Source organism: Serinus canaria, chromosome 12 (assembly GCF_022539315.1).
Source record: "Serinus canaria isolate serCan28SL12 chromosome 12, serCan2020, whole genome shotgun sequence".
Taxonomy (NCBI): Eukaryota; Metazoa; Chordata; class Aves; order Passeriformes; family Fringillidae; genus Serinus; species Serinus canaria.
The window spans coordinates 18,649,178-18,664,784 of NC_066326.1; the positions used below are offsets into that span (position 1 = coordinate 18,649,178).

Consider the following 15,607-nt stretch of genomic DNA (forward strand, 5'->3'; position numbering starts at 1 on the left):
CAGACAGCAAGTTCTGGCTGCAGCTTGATCTGGGCTTATCAGGGACGGCAGCAGATAATGGGTTGAAAAAACAGGAGTGTGAGTGACTTAATTGAGGGGCTGGCCATGGGTTCTCTCCAAGGCTGCACACTGATAAAGAAATGTGAGTGGCCTGTAGCTCCTCGTGTTTTGTCTGCTTCTCCCTGCAGGGAACGCCTCATAGTAAATGTGTCTGCACAAAGAGAAAATCCAGATATAGCTAGCAGAGATAAACCCGCTTTCATTCAAGTGAGACTTGGTTTGACCAATTTGGAAGGAATTTTGAATCAGAGTGACATCTTTGATGCTGGGTCGCTTTCATTTTGTTGCCTGGAATATTTTAATTTGGGTATTTCAATGGCAGAGCTCTGAGAATGAACCTGAAGTTACCAGAGCATCTCTGTACTTTGGTGACAGGAACACAACAGGCCCCTCTGAGGTTTGGCTTCAACACTTTTTGTGCAAATCAGCATCAAAACAAATTAAAAGTGCTGAGCTGGTGTATCAAGCACACCTCTGTAGGCAATAACTGTAAGAACACAAGCTGAGTGTTCTCATGTTTTGTGCAATAATTCCTGTCTGGCCTTGTAATTGCAATCACAATTGCCTGCCCTTTGGCTCACCATAAAAAAAACAGGAGTGAGAGATAAAATACCTCCTAAGAAGGGCATATCATTACAGCTTTTCATCCGGGAATTCCCTGATCTCTGCTGAGACTCTGGAGCCAAATTGTCTCGATCCTCTTTGTGTGACAGTGGCACCTTCCAGGATAACCTCAAACAGCAGCAGGTGTGTTGTGGGTGAAGGTGTGACCATGGCTTGGACAAGCAGGGCTCAAACTGTAGAAAAAGAGATGCCAGGTCCCAAATAGTGAAAATACTTTGTATTTTATTCAGGTGCTTTTATTTAATAGCTGCACAAGCCCGTCCTGCCGAGCTGGCTCTGAGCTGCGGGACCAGCCTCACCCGGCGGGACAGCGGTGCCTCGTCCCGGGTGGCCGCCGAGCCACGGGCTTTGTCCCGGAGCCAAATGAGCAGAATGAGGATGCAGATGTCCCGGCATCCCCACCGCTAATTAATCATGCCGCTGCTCATGGAGGAGCTCATCGCTCACTCCAAAAGTTTCTCTCACTTTGGTTACACTAAAGCCGCCAGCGGCGCGTGATTTGTCCTCGGGAGGGACAGCCTCGCATCACAGGAGGGACATCACCGCATGCCGGGAGGGACAGCCCCGCATCCCGGCGGGGACATCACGGCATCCCGGGAGGGACAGCCCCGCATCCCGGCGGGGACATCACGGCATCCCGGGAGGGACAGCCCCGCATCCCGGCGGGGACATCACCGCATGCCGGGAGGGACAGCCCCGCAGCGGAGCCGGGAGCACATTTCCCGTCCTTCCCTGCCGGGAGCATCTCTCGCTCGGGGCCGGCAGCCGGGGCCGGGACACCGCGGCCTCACCTCTGCCAGGGCGGGACACCCGAGCGGGACCGGGCCTGCACGGCGGGGATGGAGCGGGACCGAAACCTCCCTTGGACCGGGGATGGGGCGGGACCGGGGCGACGCAGGACCGGAACGCCGGCAGGGACCGGATCTCCCTCTGGACTAGGATGAAGCGGGACCGAACCCCCAGGCGAGAATGGAGCGGGACCGATGGGGGGGGCGGAGCGGGACCGGGGATGGAGCGGAACGGGGGTCGGGGCGGGACAGGGGACAGACCGGGACCGGGAATAGAGCGGGACCGATGGGCGGGGATGGAGAGGGACCGGGAATGGAGCGGGACCGATGGGCGGGAATGGAGCGGGACCGGGAATAGAGCGGGACCGATGGGCGGGGATGGAGCGGGACCGGGAATAGAGCGGGACCGATGGGCGGGGATGGAGCGGGACCGGGAATAGAGCGGGACCGATGGGCGGGGATGGAGCGGGACCGGGAATAGAGCGGGACCGATGGGCGGGGATGGAGAGGGACCGGGAATAGAGCGGGACCGATGGGCGGGGATGGAGAGGGACCGGGAATAGAGCGGGACCGATGGGCGGGGATGGAGAGGGACCGGGAATAGAGCGGGACCGATGGGCGGGGATGGGGCGGGGCGGGGCAGCCGGGCGGGTTCGGGGCGGGGCATTTCCCCTCGGGCTCAGTGCGCAGGCGCGGTGGCGGCGCGGCAGTGACGGTGACTGTGACGGTGCGTGGCGCGCGCGGGCGGCGGGAACGGCCCGGCTCGGTCTGTGCGAACCCACCGGGACACCCCGGGACCGAACACTGCCCCTTTAACCCACCGGGACACCCCGGGTCCGGACACTGCCCCTCGAACCCACCGGGACATCCCAGGACCGGACACCCCGGGACCGGACACTGCCCCTCGAACCCACCGGGACACCCCAGGACCGGACACCCCGGGACCGGACACTGCCCCTCGAACCCACCGGGACACCCCGGAACCACCCCGGTCTTGGTGCGGGTCTTGCATCAGGGCCCGGCCGTCCCGGCGGGGCTCCCGGGGCAGCCCTGAGGAGATCCCGGCGCAGCCGTGAGGGGATCCCTGAGGGGATCGCTGCCCGCCGTCCCTCGGCACGGCGGATCCCGGTGTCAGGCGGAGAATCCAGCCAGCCGCGGCTCTCCTGCAGTGACCGAGCCCCGGGGTGCCGGAGCTGGAGGGAGCCCGGGATCGCCCGGTCAGCCCCGGTCCCGCACGCACGGCCCCGCGGTGACACCCCGCGCTGGGAGCGCTGCCCCAGCGCTGCTGGAGCTCACGCTGTTCGGAACGGCTCATATTTAAGCACTTGTGTGGTTTCTGCTTTTGTCCTCATTGCTTTGCTTTGTTCCTGGATGTATTTTACTCCTTTATTGCTGGAGTTTCCTTCATGGGCTCTGGGCTGAGGAGCAGCCCTGTCTCTGCAGGGGATGCCCCAGAGGCAGATCGGAGATCTCCAGCACATCCCTGCCTGTGTTTGTTTGGTGACAGAGTTGCAGAATTAAACCTGTGTTACCCTGCAGCATCCACTGAGAATGTGCTGCTGTAGCAGGAGTCTTGCTGAAATACAGAAAAATGGGTGAACCTTAATTCCCGGGTGTTAAATCTTTTCTTTCCACTTCTTAGGAGGATAAATTAAGACATGGCAGAAGCAGTTTTTCACCCCCCAAAAAGGAAAAGAAAAGTTTTCGAGTCCTACAAGGCCCCCTTTCCTGTGGATGTGGGGGGGAAGGATTTCAGACTCTGCCAGGCTGAGATCATTAACAACAATGTGATTGTGAGGAACCCCGAGGATATTGAACAGCTCTACAACAAGGTGCTGCACCCTGTTTGTACAATATTTGTAGTGTTTTAAATGCAGGTAAAACATGATACTGGTTCAAATCTGCTACCTTTATCTTTCCTGCCCCTTCAACCTCCTGCGATTCTCCGTATTTCCCTTCTCTCCTGAAATCAGTAACAAAAAAAATCAATTCTGGATCAAATGTGAAAAGTCTTTCTTATCCAAGCAAATTTTGGAACAAAGTGACATTGTGAGCTAAGAAACAGCTGCAAAGCCTTCATGTTTATGTCTCCTTTCAACATTTCGTGCAACTTTTCAAAGCATTTTCTTGTTTTTAAAGCTCAGGGGGTTGGAATATTAATGTTTTATAAGTGCTTGTATAATTCTTTTAACTTCAGAGTGATTTATTCCTGTGTGAAACAAGCTGTATTCATTTTTTTTGTGTCTGAGTACCTTTCCAATGCAGTGATATCTCCTTGGTTTCAGGTGTTTTCAAACATTTGCTGGGAGGTTTTAGCTGACAAATATTTAGAATTCAGGAAAAAGACCCAACACTCTCCAGGCTAAATGGGATTTAAACACTTGGTTAAATAAGGTGTTTAAAATACTGAGCCAGCAGCCAAACAAGCTTTAGGCAGGGCTGACATGCTGCAGGGGTTGAGCTGTTTGTTCCAGCTGGTCTCACCAGTCCACATTAGACAAGTGGGAAGAAGTTAATTGTGTGCCATGAGCTGAGCTGGGCTTGCTGTCCCTTGCAGGGCTATTTTGGCAAAGGGATCCTTTCCAGGAGCCGGCCGGTGTTCACCATTTCAGATCCTCAGCTGGCAGCTAAGTGGAGAGGTGAGTGAGGGCTGTTTTTAACTCTGCACTGCTCTGAGGGCTCTTCTCACCTTTCCTCACCCTTTGAAGGGGTATTTGTATAAATTACCTGCCGAAGAATAATTGCTGGATTGGATCAGGTGAAGGATATCTGTCTCTCCCCATCTCTTTGCCTAGGAGAAATCCAAGAGTTGAAATCCATGTAGATAATTCCTTAGTGCATTCTCCCAAACCTTCACTGAGTTGTTGCTTGGGAAGAATGAAGTAATGGGATCTTTTTTCCCCTAATTTTCTTTGGGTTTAATCTGCAGATTTTGGTGTCCCTGAAATGATGAGGGAAGGATTGGTTAACTTTTCACTCTGCTTGGAGCCAGTCACACCCAGCCTGCTCTTGGCTCTTTCTGTAAAACCTCATTTTTTACTCACCTCTGCCGTGACAGTGAAGTCCCAGAGGCCATCACTGGATTTTATCCTGTCCCTCCATAACTGTCTGGAGAAAAGTGTATTTCATTCTCCTCTGTGCCGGCTGTTACATTTGTACCTTTCCTGGTTCTGCTGAGTCCCTGCTTGAAAAGTGGGACCAAAATGGCTTTGAGGACTGAAAATGGGGACAATTCCCGGGCTGCAGATCACCCCAGTGACCAAAATCACTCAAAACCATCTTTATATCGATGAAACAATGTATGGTTTTTCTTTACACAGGTGTCAACACAAACATGCCCATTATTACATCTCAAAAGTAAGTGAATTTGCTTTTTTCTTGGTGTTTTTAAGAAAGAAATTGTTGTGGTTTATATTTCTCACACTGGGTTTCAGGTTGCTAGCTGTATAAATAATGAAGGTGACTTGCTTCCATTTCTTTTCTCATTATTTCATTTATAAATCACTTCATAAGAAGTAGAGATGGGGTAGGGGGTGATCCTCAGGGTGGTTGTTCATGTAAGCTTGTAGGTGTTGATTGCTGGATAGAAGCCAAGGCTGAGTGCATGCACAGAATGGGTAATTAATTAATAACAATTACAAGCATAATAAGCATTCTTCAGGTGAGGAGCGGGAAACGAAGTTTCTGGGGCAGGCTATTTAAAATATCTCTTCCATTTCCATATTGGGTTTTTATGGTGTAGCTGAAGCAGCTCTTGAACATTTACAATACTTTGATATTTTACCTTTTTTAAGTCTCAGTTAACACTGGTAGTTTGTACACCTGGCTAAACAGTGTTGGACCACATATTTTTTTTTCTGCTTAAATAGGGTATAAACTATTAAGCATGTGCAGGTGAGTCACTCAATTATATGATAACTAAAAAAATTCACTTGAATTTGAAAATTATGCTCCTGCAGCCTTCAATTTTAGGTAAGAAAAGCAGTAACCATATTATTTCTAATGCTGCTACAGTTACTGCTACTTACAGATGCTGAACATAATAAAAGTGTGATTTTATTGGTGCACAAAATGCTCTGCCTCTGTAGAGACCTGCAAGTGCAAATTAAATGGTAATTAAATAACAGGACAGAGAGGAGTGTCCTTTATATAACAAAGAGCAGAGCCCTGAATCATCCAGCTTTATCAGGACCCTGCAGGGGGACTTGTGTTTGTGTTGACACATGGAATTTGCATTTAATGTCCTTGTTACCTGGGCTGAAATTGCTGCCTGAGGATTTTGTTCAGGGAAATTAAAAATGCTGCACAAGATTTTCACCTTCACAGAGTGAAGAGTCATGTTTCAACTGACTTAATGTTGGTTTAATAACATTAAATGTTACTAATAATTAGTTCAGGTTATTTTCCAAGAGAAGGAACTGAAAAGGCACTGTGATTGAAAGCTATTAGAAATAGTAGCTGAAAGTTGTAAATATCTCTGTGGTGGGATTGCTGTCATTTCTCAGGGATATAACTGAGGAGTTTGCTTCCAAAGGGTGGTTTCTGCTGGAGAATTTTCTGCTGGTCTGCTGTGCCATTGCTGTTTCTAGGGCAGTTAAAGCAGAGTTTTGCAGCTCCTGCCCTTAGTCCTTGTGTATAAGCTGAACTGTGAGAGCTCTTGTTCCATGTTTTAATCCTGCAATTCCAATCCCAAATTTGTGGGGAACTCAGGCTTAAGGCTTTCATGGGAGAAGGGACTTTGTGCCTGGTGAAGCTGCTGCTCCTTGAACCTGCCCAGCAGCTTGGCAGGGCTCAGCAGTGCTGTTTGCTGCCAGGGACATTGAAAAGGCCAAACAAAGGCACAGCAGGCAGCAGAATCCTGGTGTTCGTGAGGCTCCCTAAACAACTGGAGCCCATTGCATGGATCCCATTGGTGCCCCCAGCTGCTGGGGGTGTTTGTGCACTGTGCGGAACCTTCTGGGGTTTAAAGTGTTAATTCAAGGGTGCAGTCCCTGGAATTCCTCATGTCTGTGTTCCCCAGGTACCAGCGCCGTGTGCAGTGGGCTCAGAGTGTGCTGCAGGAGCAGGGCCTGGACAGCAGCTCCATCACCACAATCCTGGAGAGTTACACCGAGCCCCTGGGGCTGCCCTTCTGCAGAGGGGATGGGGCTGCACAGACTGGGGACAGCTGCACCACTGAGGGCCCAGGAAATGCAGAACTGTGCAGGAAATCTGCTGGCAGGGAGGGAGCCCAAAGGCCTGAGGGTCAGAACCAGCACTCCAAGGAGGGAGGAGATGCAGCCCTGGATCCTGGGAGTGCCTCCAGGGAGCAGGAGCAGGGGCATCCCAGGGAAGTGGCTGAAGGGCCCTGCCACAGGGACCCTCCTGTGCTCTGGGGCTGCGAGGGGAAGCAGAGCCCTGAGCAGAGGGCTTGGGAGGGGATGGACTCAAGGGAATGTGCTCCAGAATATGTGCTGGTGCAAGAGGAGGAAGGCAGCTCCTGTCCTGAAGATGACTCCACTCGTGCACAAGAGAATGTAAGAAAAATTATCTAATCTTTTAGACAAAGCTACTTGCAGAATTCAGTATTTTTTCCAGTTTAACATTGTAATAATAGTCCATTTTTCTTGTAGCTTGTCAAGAAGGAAGTATTAGTATGCAGAAAAAACCCATTTAGGATTTTTGAGTACTTACAGCTCAGCTTGGAAGAGGTATGTGTCAAGCACAGTGCAAGTTAGTTTGCTTTTCATCTGAAGAAGTAAACATTAATCTATGCTACACTGTCATTTCAAATATGTTTCTTAAATACAGGGTCCTGTGTCTCCTAAGTACCTGGATTATCTTAGTCATTAAACTTAGCTTTAATATGCTGTGATAATTACATGAGATGGTTAAAAAATAGAGTGCAATCCTATTTGCTTTAGGTGAGTAATCCCACTGACACAGAGACCAGTGACAGGACTTGAATACAACATTTATATGAATCCTGTTTCAATGCTGCTGCTTCTCATTATATTTACATGTCAGTTTTAACACCATGCCTTCAGCAGGGATGACCCTGTAGAAAATCAATGAATGAAGCCTTTGTTCTTGCAAGGCTCTGTGTATGAACTACAGGAGGAATGCAGCTGTCAGTTAAAATGCCTCTGTTTGTTTTCTCAGGCTTTTTTCTTGGTGTATGCTCTGGGATGTTTAAGTATTTATTATGGTGAGGTAAGAGATTGAATTAATTTTGGATTACTGGGGATGCTTTTTCTCTGGATATGGTTTGGTCTGAATCTTCACCTGTATGGCAGTGATTTGTGCTGTTAATTCTGGAGGAGGAAATTCCAAACACAGGAACTGGGAAGATTTTCTTACAAGTAATGGTATTTCTGTTTAGGAAATACAGGTCTGAAAGCTTTAAGTTTACCAAGACCAGTATAATTAAGCTCTGTCTGCAGAGAAAGGATTTCTGTTGTAACTTAGGCAGGAAATACAGGAGAAATAATATGGTAAATAATCACACCTGAGATGGCAAAATTCCTTGGAGTTTTAAGCATTAATTCTGTCAAGCTATTATTACTGTAATGCCATAATAATGCAAACCTGTGCTTTCAGATGAAGATTTATCAGCCTTTCCTCCAACAGGGGTGGTATGGGACTGATTGTGAACTGCCTAAAAGAGCCACTAAGTGAGCAGCAGGTTCCTGCCTTGAATTCAGGGGTTCTGTTTTACTGTCTGCAGTTCCTGCTCTGTGCAGCAGCCTGTGGTATTTATGTGGTGTTTGGTATTTGTGGTGCTGTGCAGCAGAGCATGGCTGGTTTATCTCAGTGCAGTGACCATGCTTTGTGGTTTGCAGGAGCCCCTGAGCATCGTGAAGCTGTGGAAAGTGTTCAGTGAGGTGAAGCCTGATTTCAAAACTACCTACATGGCCTACCACTACTTCAGGGGCAAGGGCTGGGTGCCCAAGGTGGGGCTGAAGTATGGCACGGATCTCTGTGAGTACCTCCCCAAAAATGGGATCATTTCCTGCCCACCCCTCCACCAGGCAAGGCAGAACTCCAGAGAGGAGTTCCATGAGGAGCTGCAGGACTGGAGCAGCCTTTGCTGCTTGCAGTTGGCAGAGGACATTTGGGTTAGCAGTGAAGTTGGGATGTGAGTGGAAAGGAACATCCCATATCCAGGAGGTGAAGAGACAGCTTGGAAGGTCTGGTTTGCTTCATGAGGTTCATAATTCCTACAGGATTGCACTGAAATTCCCTTCCCAACTTTCTCTGTCCTCTCCTAAACACATCTGCTGCAGTGTTAACGTAACACTCTCTAGAATAGCAGGTTTGAGTCCAGATCCCAGTCCCCAATAAAGTTCATGCACCTCATTCATCCCACTTAAGAGAAGCTGGACTTCTGCTGAACTCACTGCTAGGACTGTTTATTTGTGTGGGGTTTGGGGGAGCTAGAGAATGGACTTGGCTTTTTTGTGTTACTGGCTGGAGGTTTAATATGCCAGAAGAAATTAGTGGTGTCCTTGCTAAAGAGCCCAAGAGCTCCATTTGGCTCCTGTCAACATGAGCAGTGCAGCAGTGCCTGTTATTACAGCAGAACGTGCACTGAATCAGGTGGTTTTGGATGTGTGCAGCCCAGCAGGTGTTTTAATGCTGCTGAAGTGGTGACACAGCCTGGGGGGTGTGCTGAGCAAGTCCTTTAGGTCAGGGTGTAGCTCTGGCTGAATTCATCATCCCTGCCAGAAAATTCCATCCTTAACTCTTTCCTACAACAACTGCTAATTCCTCTGGTTCTTGTGCCTTACCCTTGACCTGCCCTGCCCTGAGTCACTCTGCTGCTCTTCCCTCTCTCCACTTGCTGGAACAACCTAGCTCTGAGCAGGATTCAGAAGAGCTGAAGTTTTTTTCTCTGTAATTAGAATTTATAGAACATTTGACAATATTGATGGGCCCTGGTGTTAAACCCATTTTAACTCTGATTTGACTGAGGTGTTTCTCTTTCATTTCAGTGCTGTATCGGAAAGGGCCCCCGTTCTACCATGCCAGGTTTGACACTCCTCTTTCTGGCTCATTTCTTTAAGTTATATTTCACTCACACCAATTTAGCATCTTCACTGGTTCAGCACGTATTCATCACTCAAAATACATTGTGTTCACGCTGGGAATGTGAAAATCCTTTCAGCAGAGGAGCTAAATGACACCACTTCTTTGAGTATAAATAACAGGCATTCAAAATCACAGGCTGCAGTGGATTTAGTACTTATATGATGATGGACTCAGGAAAATAATTGGATTTTGTAATATTGACTTAAAAAAACACGTGGTCTGGGTAACTTATGTAATTTGGGAGAACTTTTAAGGGATGATAATTGTCTTTATTTGTTGGCTAGTCGGGTTGAACTCCTAGGTAATAAATGGGTTATAAATGTCAGCTTGGCATTAACAAGGGGAATGCTACAAACATCAGAAGGGTGGGGATGGAAGGCACCACTGGACACATCCGCAACTTTAGTATTTTTCCTCTTTTCCTTATAGAAAAACTCAATTTCATAGCTTGCAAGCTGGCAGAATGTTTAATGCCAGTTTTTAGCCCCTAGTTCTTGAGTTGTCCTCAGAAAATTCCAGTTTCCTTTCTGTGACTTGTCCTGCCTGCTGTGTTTTCCAGTTACTCTGTCATTGCTGAGTTGGTGGATGATAATTTTGAGGGTTCCCTTCGCAGACCCCTCAGCTGGATGTCACTGTCTGGGCTGAACAGAACAAATGCAAATGCTTCCAAGGTACAAATTCGGGGTAAAACCAGCTTTGGGATGATAAAGGTTTGGCTCCAAAGGGCAGGGACTTGGAGTGAGGCTGGGAAGAGAATCCTTCTGCTGAACAATATGTTGATCTCCCAGTGGGAGAGAAGTTTCCTTTGTCAATATCCAGGTGATTCCTAGGAGAATTGTTGTTAAATAATAATAATTATGAAAGTTCTGCCACTTTTAAGAATGTTAGAAGTTATGTGAGGAACAGCAAGACCTGAGGGACCCTTGTTTCCTGATTGCCACTTCTGTTTTTAAAGCCCTTTCCATCTCGCAGGATTTTCCTTTGAGCAGTGAGACTGAAATTTTCCTGAGATTTTTAGTGTGAGCTCCACGGTGCCTCCATAATCCCCTGAGATTCCTGTGTTTCCTGGCTGCCCACAGGAGCTCATGCTGTGCTACTTGATCAGACCTTCTGACATGACTGCAGAGGAGATGGCAACCCCAGAGTGCATGAAGAGGATCAAGGTTCAGGTGAGTGGTTCCTGCCTTTTTACTCCTTGGGACAACTGTGCCTTCTTCTTTGCCTTGATTTGGGTTTTGCACATGTGCCTGCAATAAAATTAAATTCCTTCATGCCCCAAGTCATGCAAAGTGGTTTGCAGAATCTCTGTAAGCTTAACATCTCCTGTCTGAATGGGAATGTTGCTGATACTGTGCATGTAAGCATTCAGGGATTCCTAAAACCTGTGGAGATGGCAGGGCTAAGGTAAGGTCAGAAATAAAAGGGGGAAGGTGTGTGAGAGTTCAGCTCTCTTCAGGAGCAAAGTCATCTACTAAAACACCTCAGTGGCCACATAATACACATCAGTTTTACAGACCTAGTCCCCATCCCTCCCTGATTTTCTGCAGCTTTTGGGGTTTTTCCTTCCTAACTGCTGGCCTTTATTTCAGGAGCTGATCGTGTCTCGTTGGGTTTCCTCCCGTGAGCGCAGCGAGCCCGATGAATTTTAACTGACTGCACAAGAAAGCCTCACTTGTTAAAAACCACTTCTTGTTGGTTTTTACCTGATCTTGTGTGAACTGTTGGCCCAGAACATTTTCTACCAATTCAGAAATGGTGTGTATAAATGCTGTTTCAAATGAGGTGTATCGTGTTTACTGGAGAGATTGTTTTACTGAAAAATGTACCTGAACAGATGAAAAGCTGTGTCCCAGCTCAAAATATAAAAGATAAAAAGGTGCGTGTTTGAGTGGTGGATACACTGCAGTCATTAGGAACAGTATTTCTGATATTATGGCAGCACAAACCTGACTTCACAGTCTTGGATTTGGGGAGAGGTTTGGTTGTTGCAGCTGGGACTCTGGAACTTACTTCTGCAATCACAGCTCAGAACTGAGGAACTCTTCCCAGAATTTAAATTTATTCTGGGGCCTGGGCACCTTTCCCCCTCTGGGTGAGAAATGTTTCTTCCCTTGGGATTTGCAGCTTCACATTCAGGTATCTGAACTCCACCTTGGCTTCTTTCCTTTACCCTGCAGTTCAGAGCGGAAAAAGAAATCTGACGGGCAAAGAGGCTGGATTTATTTGTTGGTAGATTTATTAGTAATTAAAGGAAAGGAAATTAACAGCCAGACAGGGATGGGATTTAGCAGCACACCAGTATATGTTCCCTTTTTTCACTCATCAGTAAACAAACGTGACAGAAAAGGCCATTTTGGTTTCCTACAGCTGAAGTTCCCACAGTTCATTTGTAAATCCCTGAACTCCACAGCAGTTCTGATTTCTGGTGCGAAGTGTCTTTGCAGAACAGAGCACACAGTGAATTTAAATCACAAAACATTTTTCCACAGGAATAGTTCCCATGGAAATTCTCTGTAGTGCGTACATCGTGTGTGTATGTGTAACTCCCTGAAATGCGCAAGCTCAGTATCCTGATCCTCCCTGAGGTACTGGGTGAAGTTTAGGATGTTTTTAACCACATTAAACTTTAACCCCTGAGGTGGAGCCCCAAGCCTTCCTTTGCCATCACTACTCCAGCAGGCTCTGGTTTCCATCCACGCTCTCCTGCTCCTGCTCAGCCAAGGGCACGATGTAGACGTCCCTGTGAGCCAGCTGCTGCTGCAGCCTGAGGTACCGCGCGGCCTCCCGGCTGCGGGCCAGCAGGAAGCGCTCGGTGAACTCAGCTTTGCTCAGGGCGGCCCCGCCCCGGCCCTGCCGCACGCGGTTGATGAAGGCCAGGGCGAAGGTGTAGCAGTTGTGCTGCTGCTCCTCGTACCTGGGGAAACACCGCTCAGCAGGGCAGTGTCACTGACCAAACCCCCCGCAGCAGGGCAGTGCCACTGACCAAACCCCCTCAGCAGGGCAGTGCCACTGACCAAACCCCCTCAGCAGGGCAGTGTCACTGACCAGACCCCCTCAGCAGGGCAGTGCCACTGACCAAACCCCCCTCAGCAGGGCAGTGTCACTGACCAAACCCCCCGCAGCAGGGCAGTGTCACTGACCAAACCCCCTCAGCAGGGCAGTGCCACTGACCAAACCCCCTCAGCAGGGCAGTGTCACTGACCAGACCCCCTCAGCAGGGCAGTGCCATCACCCAGCACCTCTCACTCAGCAGGGCAGTGCCATCACCCACAACCACTCCTGGGGAGTGTTTACTCCAGGAATACTCCCCAGTTACTCCCCCTTCCTCCCAGTGATTCCATTCCATTCCAAGTGGTACCTCCCAGCCTGAACTCTGAGTGTAAAAGTGAGAGCTGCAAGGCTTGACCAAAAGCAGTTCTTATTTTTTATACTTCTTTGCTTTTACCTTGTGAACCTTTGCTCTTCCAGCTATTGTCAGCAGCCCTTTCCTGCAGTCCCAGAGTTAATTGTGTGCCACCACGGGTGAGTGGCAGCTCATTTCAAATCCTATCAGTGATTTCTCTACCACCTTTCAGTAAGTGAAAAGCTCTCAAGAAAACCAGATTAGGCTTGGCCTGAACCCAAAGGAGTTACAGGATTAGTTCAGTGCATTTCCTGTCCACTGAAAAAATAAGCAGAGGATTTAATTAAGAGTTGTTTTCAGTTCAGTGGTCGCTGGTGTGATTGTGGAAAAATGTCACTGTGTCAGGAGGTGGAAACCAGGGAAGGCCAGGAGAAGGGATGCACACATCTCTGCCCTTCTGCCAGTGATGTTTTGATGTCAAGGCAATTTTAATATTACTGGGAACTGTAAAAGTGACACAAGTTCTGTTGGTTTTACCAGCTCTGTAAATATTAGAAAATTTGATTTTGAGTAGAATTTTTATCTTCTTTAGGGGGGAATGTTTGATCCCTGAAATTTTACAGTCAGCACATACAGAATTGCTAAAAAATGCTTTTGATTTGATGGGTTTTTTTTCTTTCCTGTTATGGTTGCATTCATTCAGTGGCACCCAGGCAGGCTCTGTGGTAGAGCTTCTCTCACTGAGGGACAATCCCAGGAGTGCTGCTTTCCTGGAGAGCTGCTGTGTCACCACAAGAGCACAAATCAGCCTGCTTTCCATTTCTCACTGCTTACTTCAAATGGGGCAAGAATCCATCACTGTGCTCAGCCTTTAAATGCAAACACACCACAAACTGCTAGGAAAATAATTATGGAATTGTGCCTGGACTTTTGTACTCAGCAGCATGCAGGTAATGGTTCACTGAACTGGGGCTTTAATGCAAAGTTCCCTAAAGCCACCTCTTGCTTTAGAGCTTTTATGGTCCAGCAGCTGAGTTTTACTTAAAGTTCAGAATATTCTGTGCAGGTGTCCTGAAGGCTCTGAGTGACCCCAGACCCCACCCCAAACTCACCCCAGCTGTTACCCACACACCTGTGAGGGAGCCAGGTCTCTTCCAAGGAGAATTCCTCCAGGAGGCTGTCCCACTGCTGCAGGAGCTCCCACATGTCTGGCTGCACCAGGGGGATGCTGATGCACTGCTCCCAGCCACTGCCATCCCTGTGCACGCCCTCCTGGTCATAGTTGTACACCGCACCTGCAAACACAGCAGTGGGCTCGTGGGCAACACACACAGAGCCCTTCTGGGGCTTTCTTCTGACTCCACTTCCCACCAGCAGGGTAGGAAATGCAGCCCTAGCTTCCAGCAAAAACCTGGTCTCATTCTCACAGCGTGGTTTGAAAAAAGGGTTGGCTCTTTAACAATCAGAGCAACTGAAGGACAATCAGGCTTCATTTTTAACCCCCAAAGGAGACTGGCTTTGTATGACATATACATCTGAAATGATGTTTTGCGGGGCCTACTCTAGGTAGAACCCCATAGGATTTTTAATGTGACTTTTAAAAAATGTTTTTTAATTAGGGGTGTTTTAGAATTAATTGAGTTTAACATAGTTTTTGCTAAACTAATTCCTTCAAAGCAAGCCTAGCCTTTCATTCACGGGTGGAAGGCACCTGTTTATTCCATTCAGTGCCTGTTTAATGCATTCAGTGGAACAGATCTGCTCTGGAGCTGTGCTGCAAGGAGAGATCATTCCCCATGGCCCCAGGCCGGGATATTCCGAGCTGGAACGCCCGCGGCAGCAGGGGTGGCTCCTGGAGGGGGCAGGGCCCGCAGGTGCTGCTCACCCTGGGAGTTGGTGATGCCCACGTGGAGGTCGCAGTGCCCGGCGTAGGCGCTGCAGGAGGAGAGAGCGGCTGCTGAGGGACAGCGGTGTCCGGTACAGCCCGGCAGAGCTGCCCCGACACCGTAAGGGGACTGCGAGCGCTGGCCCGGCCGCTCCCCTACCCTGCCCTTCCTGTTCCCCTTCCCCTTCTCTTCCCATTCCCTTCCCTTGTCTTCCCATTTCATTCCCTTCCCCTTTCCTCTGTCTTATATTCCCTTCCCTTCCCCATTCCTTCCCTTTTGCCTTTCCCTTCCCCACCCATTCCCTTCCCCTGCCCTTCTCCCTCCCCATTCCCTCTCAGTACCCGCCCCTTTCCCATCGCTATTCCCTCCCCTTTCCCCTCCCATTCCCTCTCAGTGCCCGCCCCTTCCCCTCCCCTTTCCCATCCCCTTTCCCCTCCCATTCCCTCTCAGTGCCCGCCCCTTTCCCCTCCCCTTTCCCCGCCCCTTTCCCCTCCCCTTTCCCATCCCCTTTCCCCTCCCCATTCCCATTCCCCCTGTCCCGCCCCGTTCCCGCCATTTCCCCTCACGCCCGTCCCCGCTCCCGCAGCGCCCCCTGGCGGTTACTCCAGGAAGGTGCCGCGGGTGGGCCTGATGAGGAAGGCGCGGGGCTGCCCGTGGCCGTGCCGGAAGGGGCACTCCAGGCGGACAGGCGCGGCGGCCAGCCCGGCGGCGCGCAGCTCCCCTCCGCACGCGGGGCAGCGCGGCGGCGCGCGCCGGCAGTACAGGAGCGCGCGGCAGTGGCGCACGCGCAGCACCGCCATGGCCCCGGCGCGCCGGCCAAAACCGTCCGGGCGGAA

General features: G+C 49.6%; 2 protein-coding genes across 4 annotated transcripts; one reads left to right on the plus strand and one right to left on the minus strand.

The window, feature by feature from the left end:
- The first annotated feature begins 2,106 nt into the window (after positions 1-2,106).
- On the plus strand, positions 2,107-11,421 carry TSEN2 (tRNA splicing endonuclease subunit 2). Of its 3 annotated transcripts, none has more exons than XM_050979422.1 (12): positions 2,107-2,199; positions 3,115-3,304; positions 4,030-4,111; positions 4,793-4,829; positions 6,493-6,988; positions 7,085-7,162; positions 7,614-7,664; positions 8,294-8,432; positions 9,446-9,482; positions 10,102-10,213; positions 10,622-10,711; positions 11,132-11,421. In XM_050979422.1, the coding sequence occupies exons 2-12, from the start codon at positions 3,131-3,133 to the stop codon at positions 11,189-11,191; spliced, it is 1,356 nt and encodes a 451-aa protein (XP_050835379.1). In that variant the 5' UTR covers positions 2,107-2,199; positions 3,115-3,130; the 3' UTR covers positions 11,192-11,421. The 3 variants fall into 3 exon arrangements, with proteins under 3 accessions (XP_050835379.1, XP_050835380.1, XP_030083911.2); XM_030228051.2 differs by having other exon boundaries at positions 2,173-2,238; XM_050979423.1 differs by lacking the exon at positions 7,085-7,162.
- A 335-nt stretch (positions 11,422-11,756) lies between these two features.
- MKRN2OS (MKRN2 opposite strand) lies at positions 11,757-15,593 on the minus strand. The gene is made up of 4 exons (XM_030228052.2): positions 15,375-15,593; positions 14,771-14,820; positions 14,018-14,180; positions 11,757-12,456 (listed from the first exon to the last, which is right to left on the minus strand). Exons 1-4 carry the CDS (start codon positions 15,569-15,571, stop codon positions 12,210-12,212), a joined length of 657 nt encoding a protein of 218 aa, XP_030083912.2. The 5' UTR covers positions 15,572-15,593; the 3' UTR covers positions 11,757-12,209.
- Between the last annotated feature and the right edge of the window lie 14 nt (positions 15,594-15,607).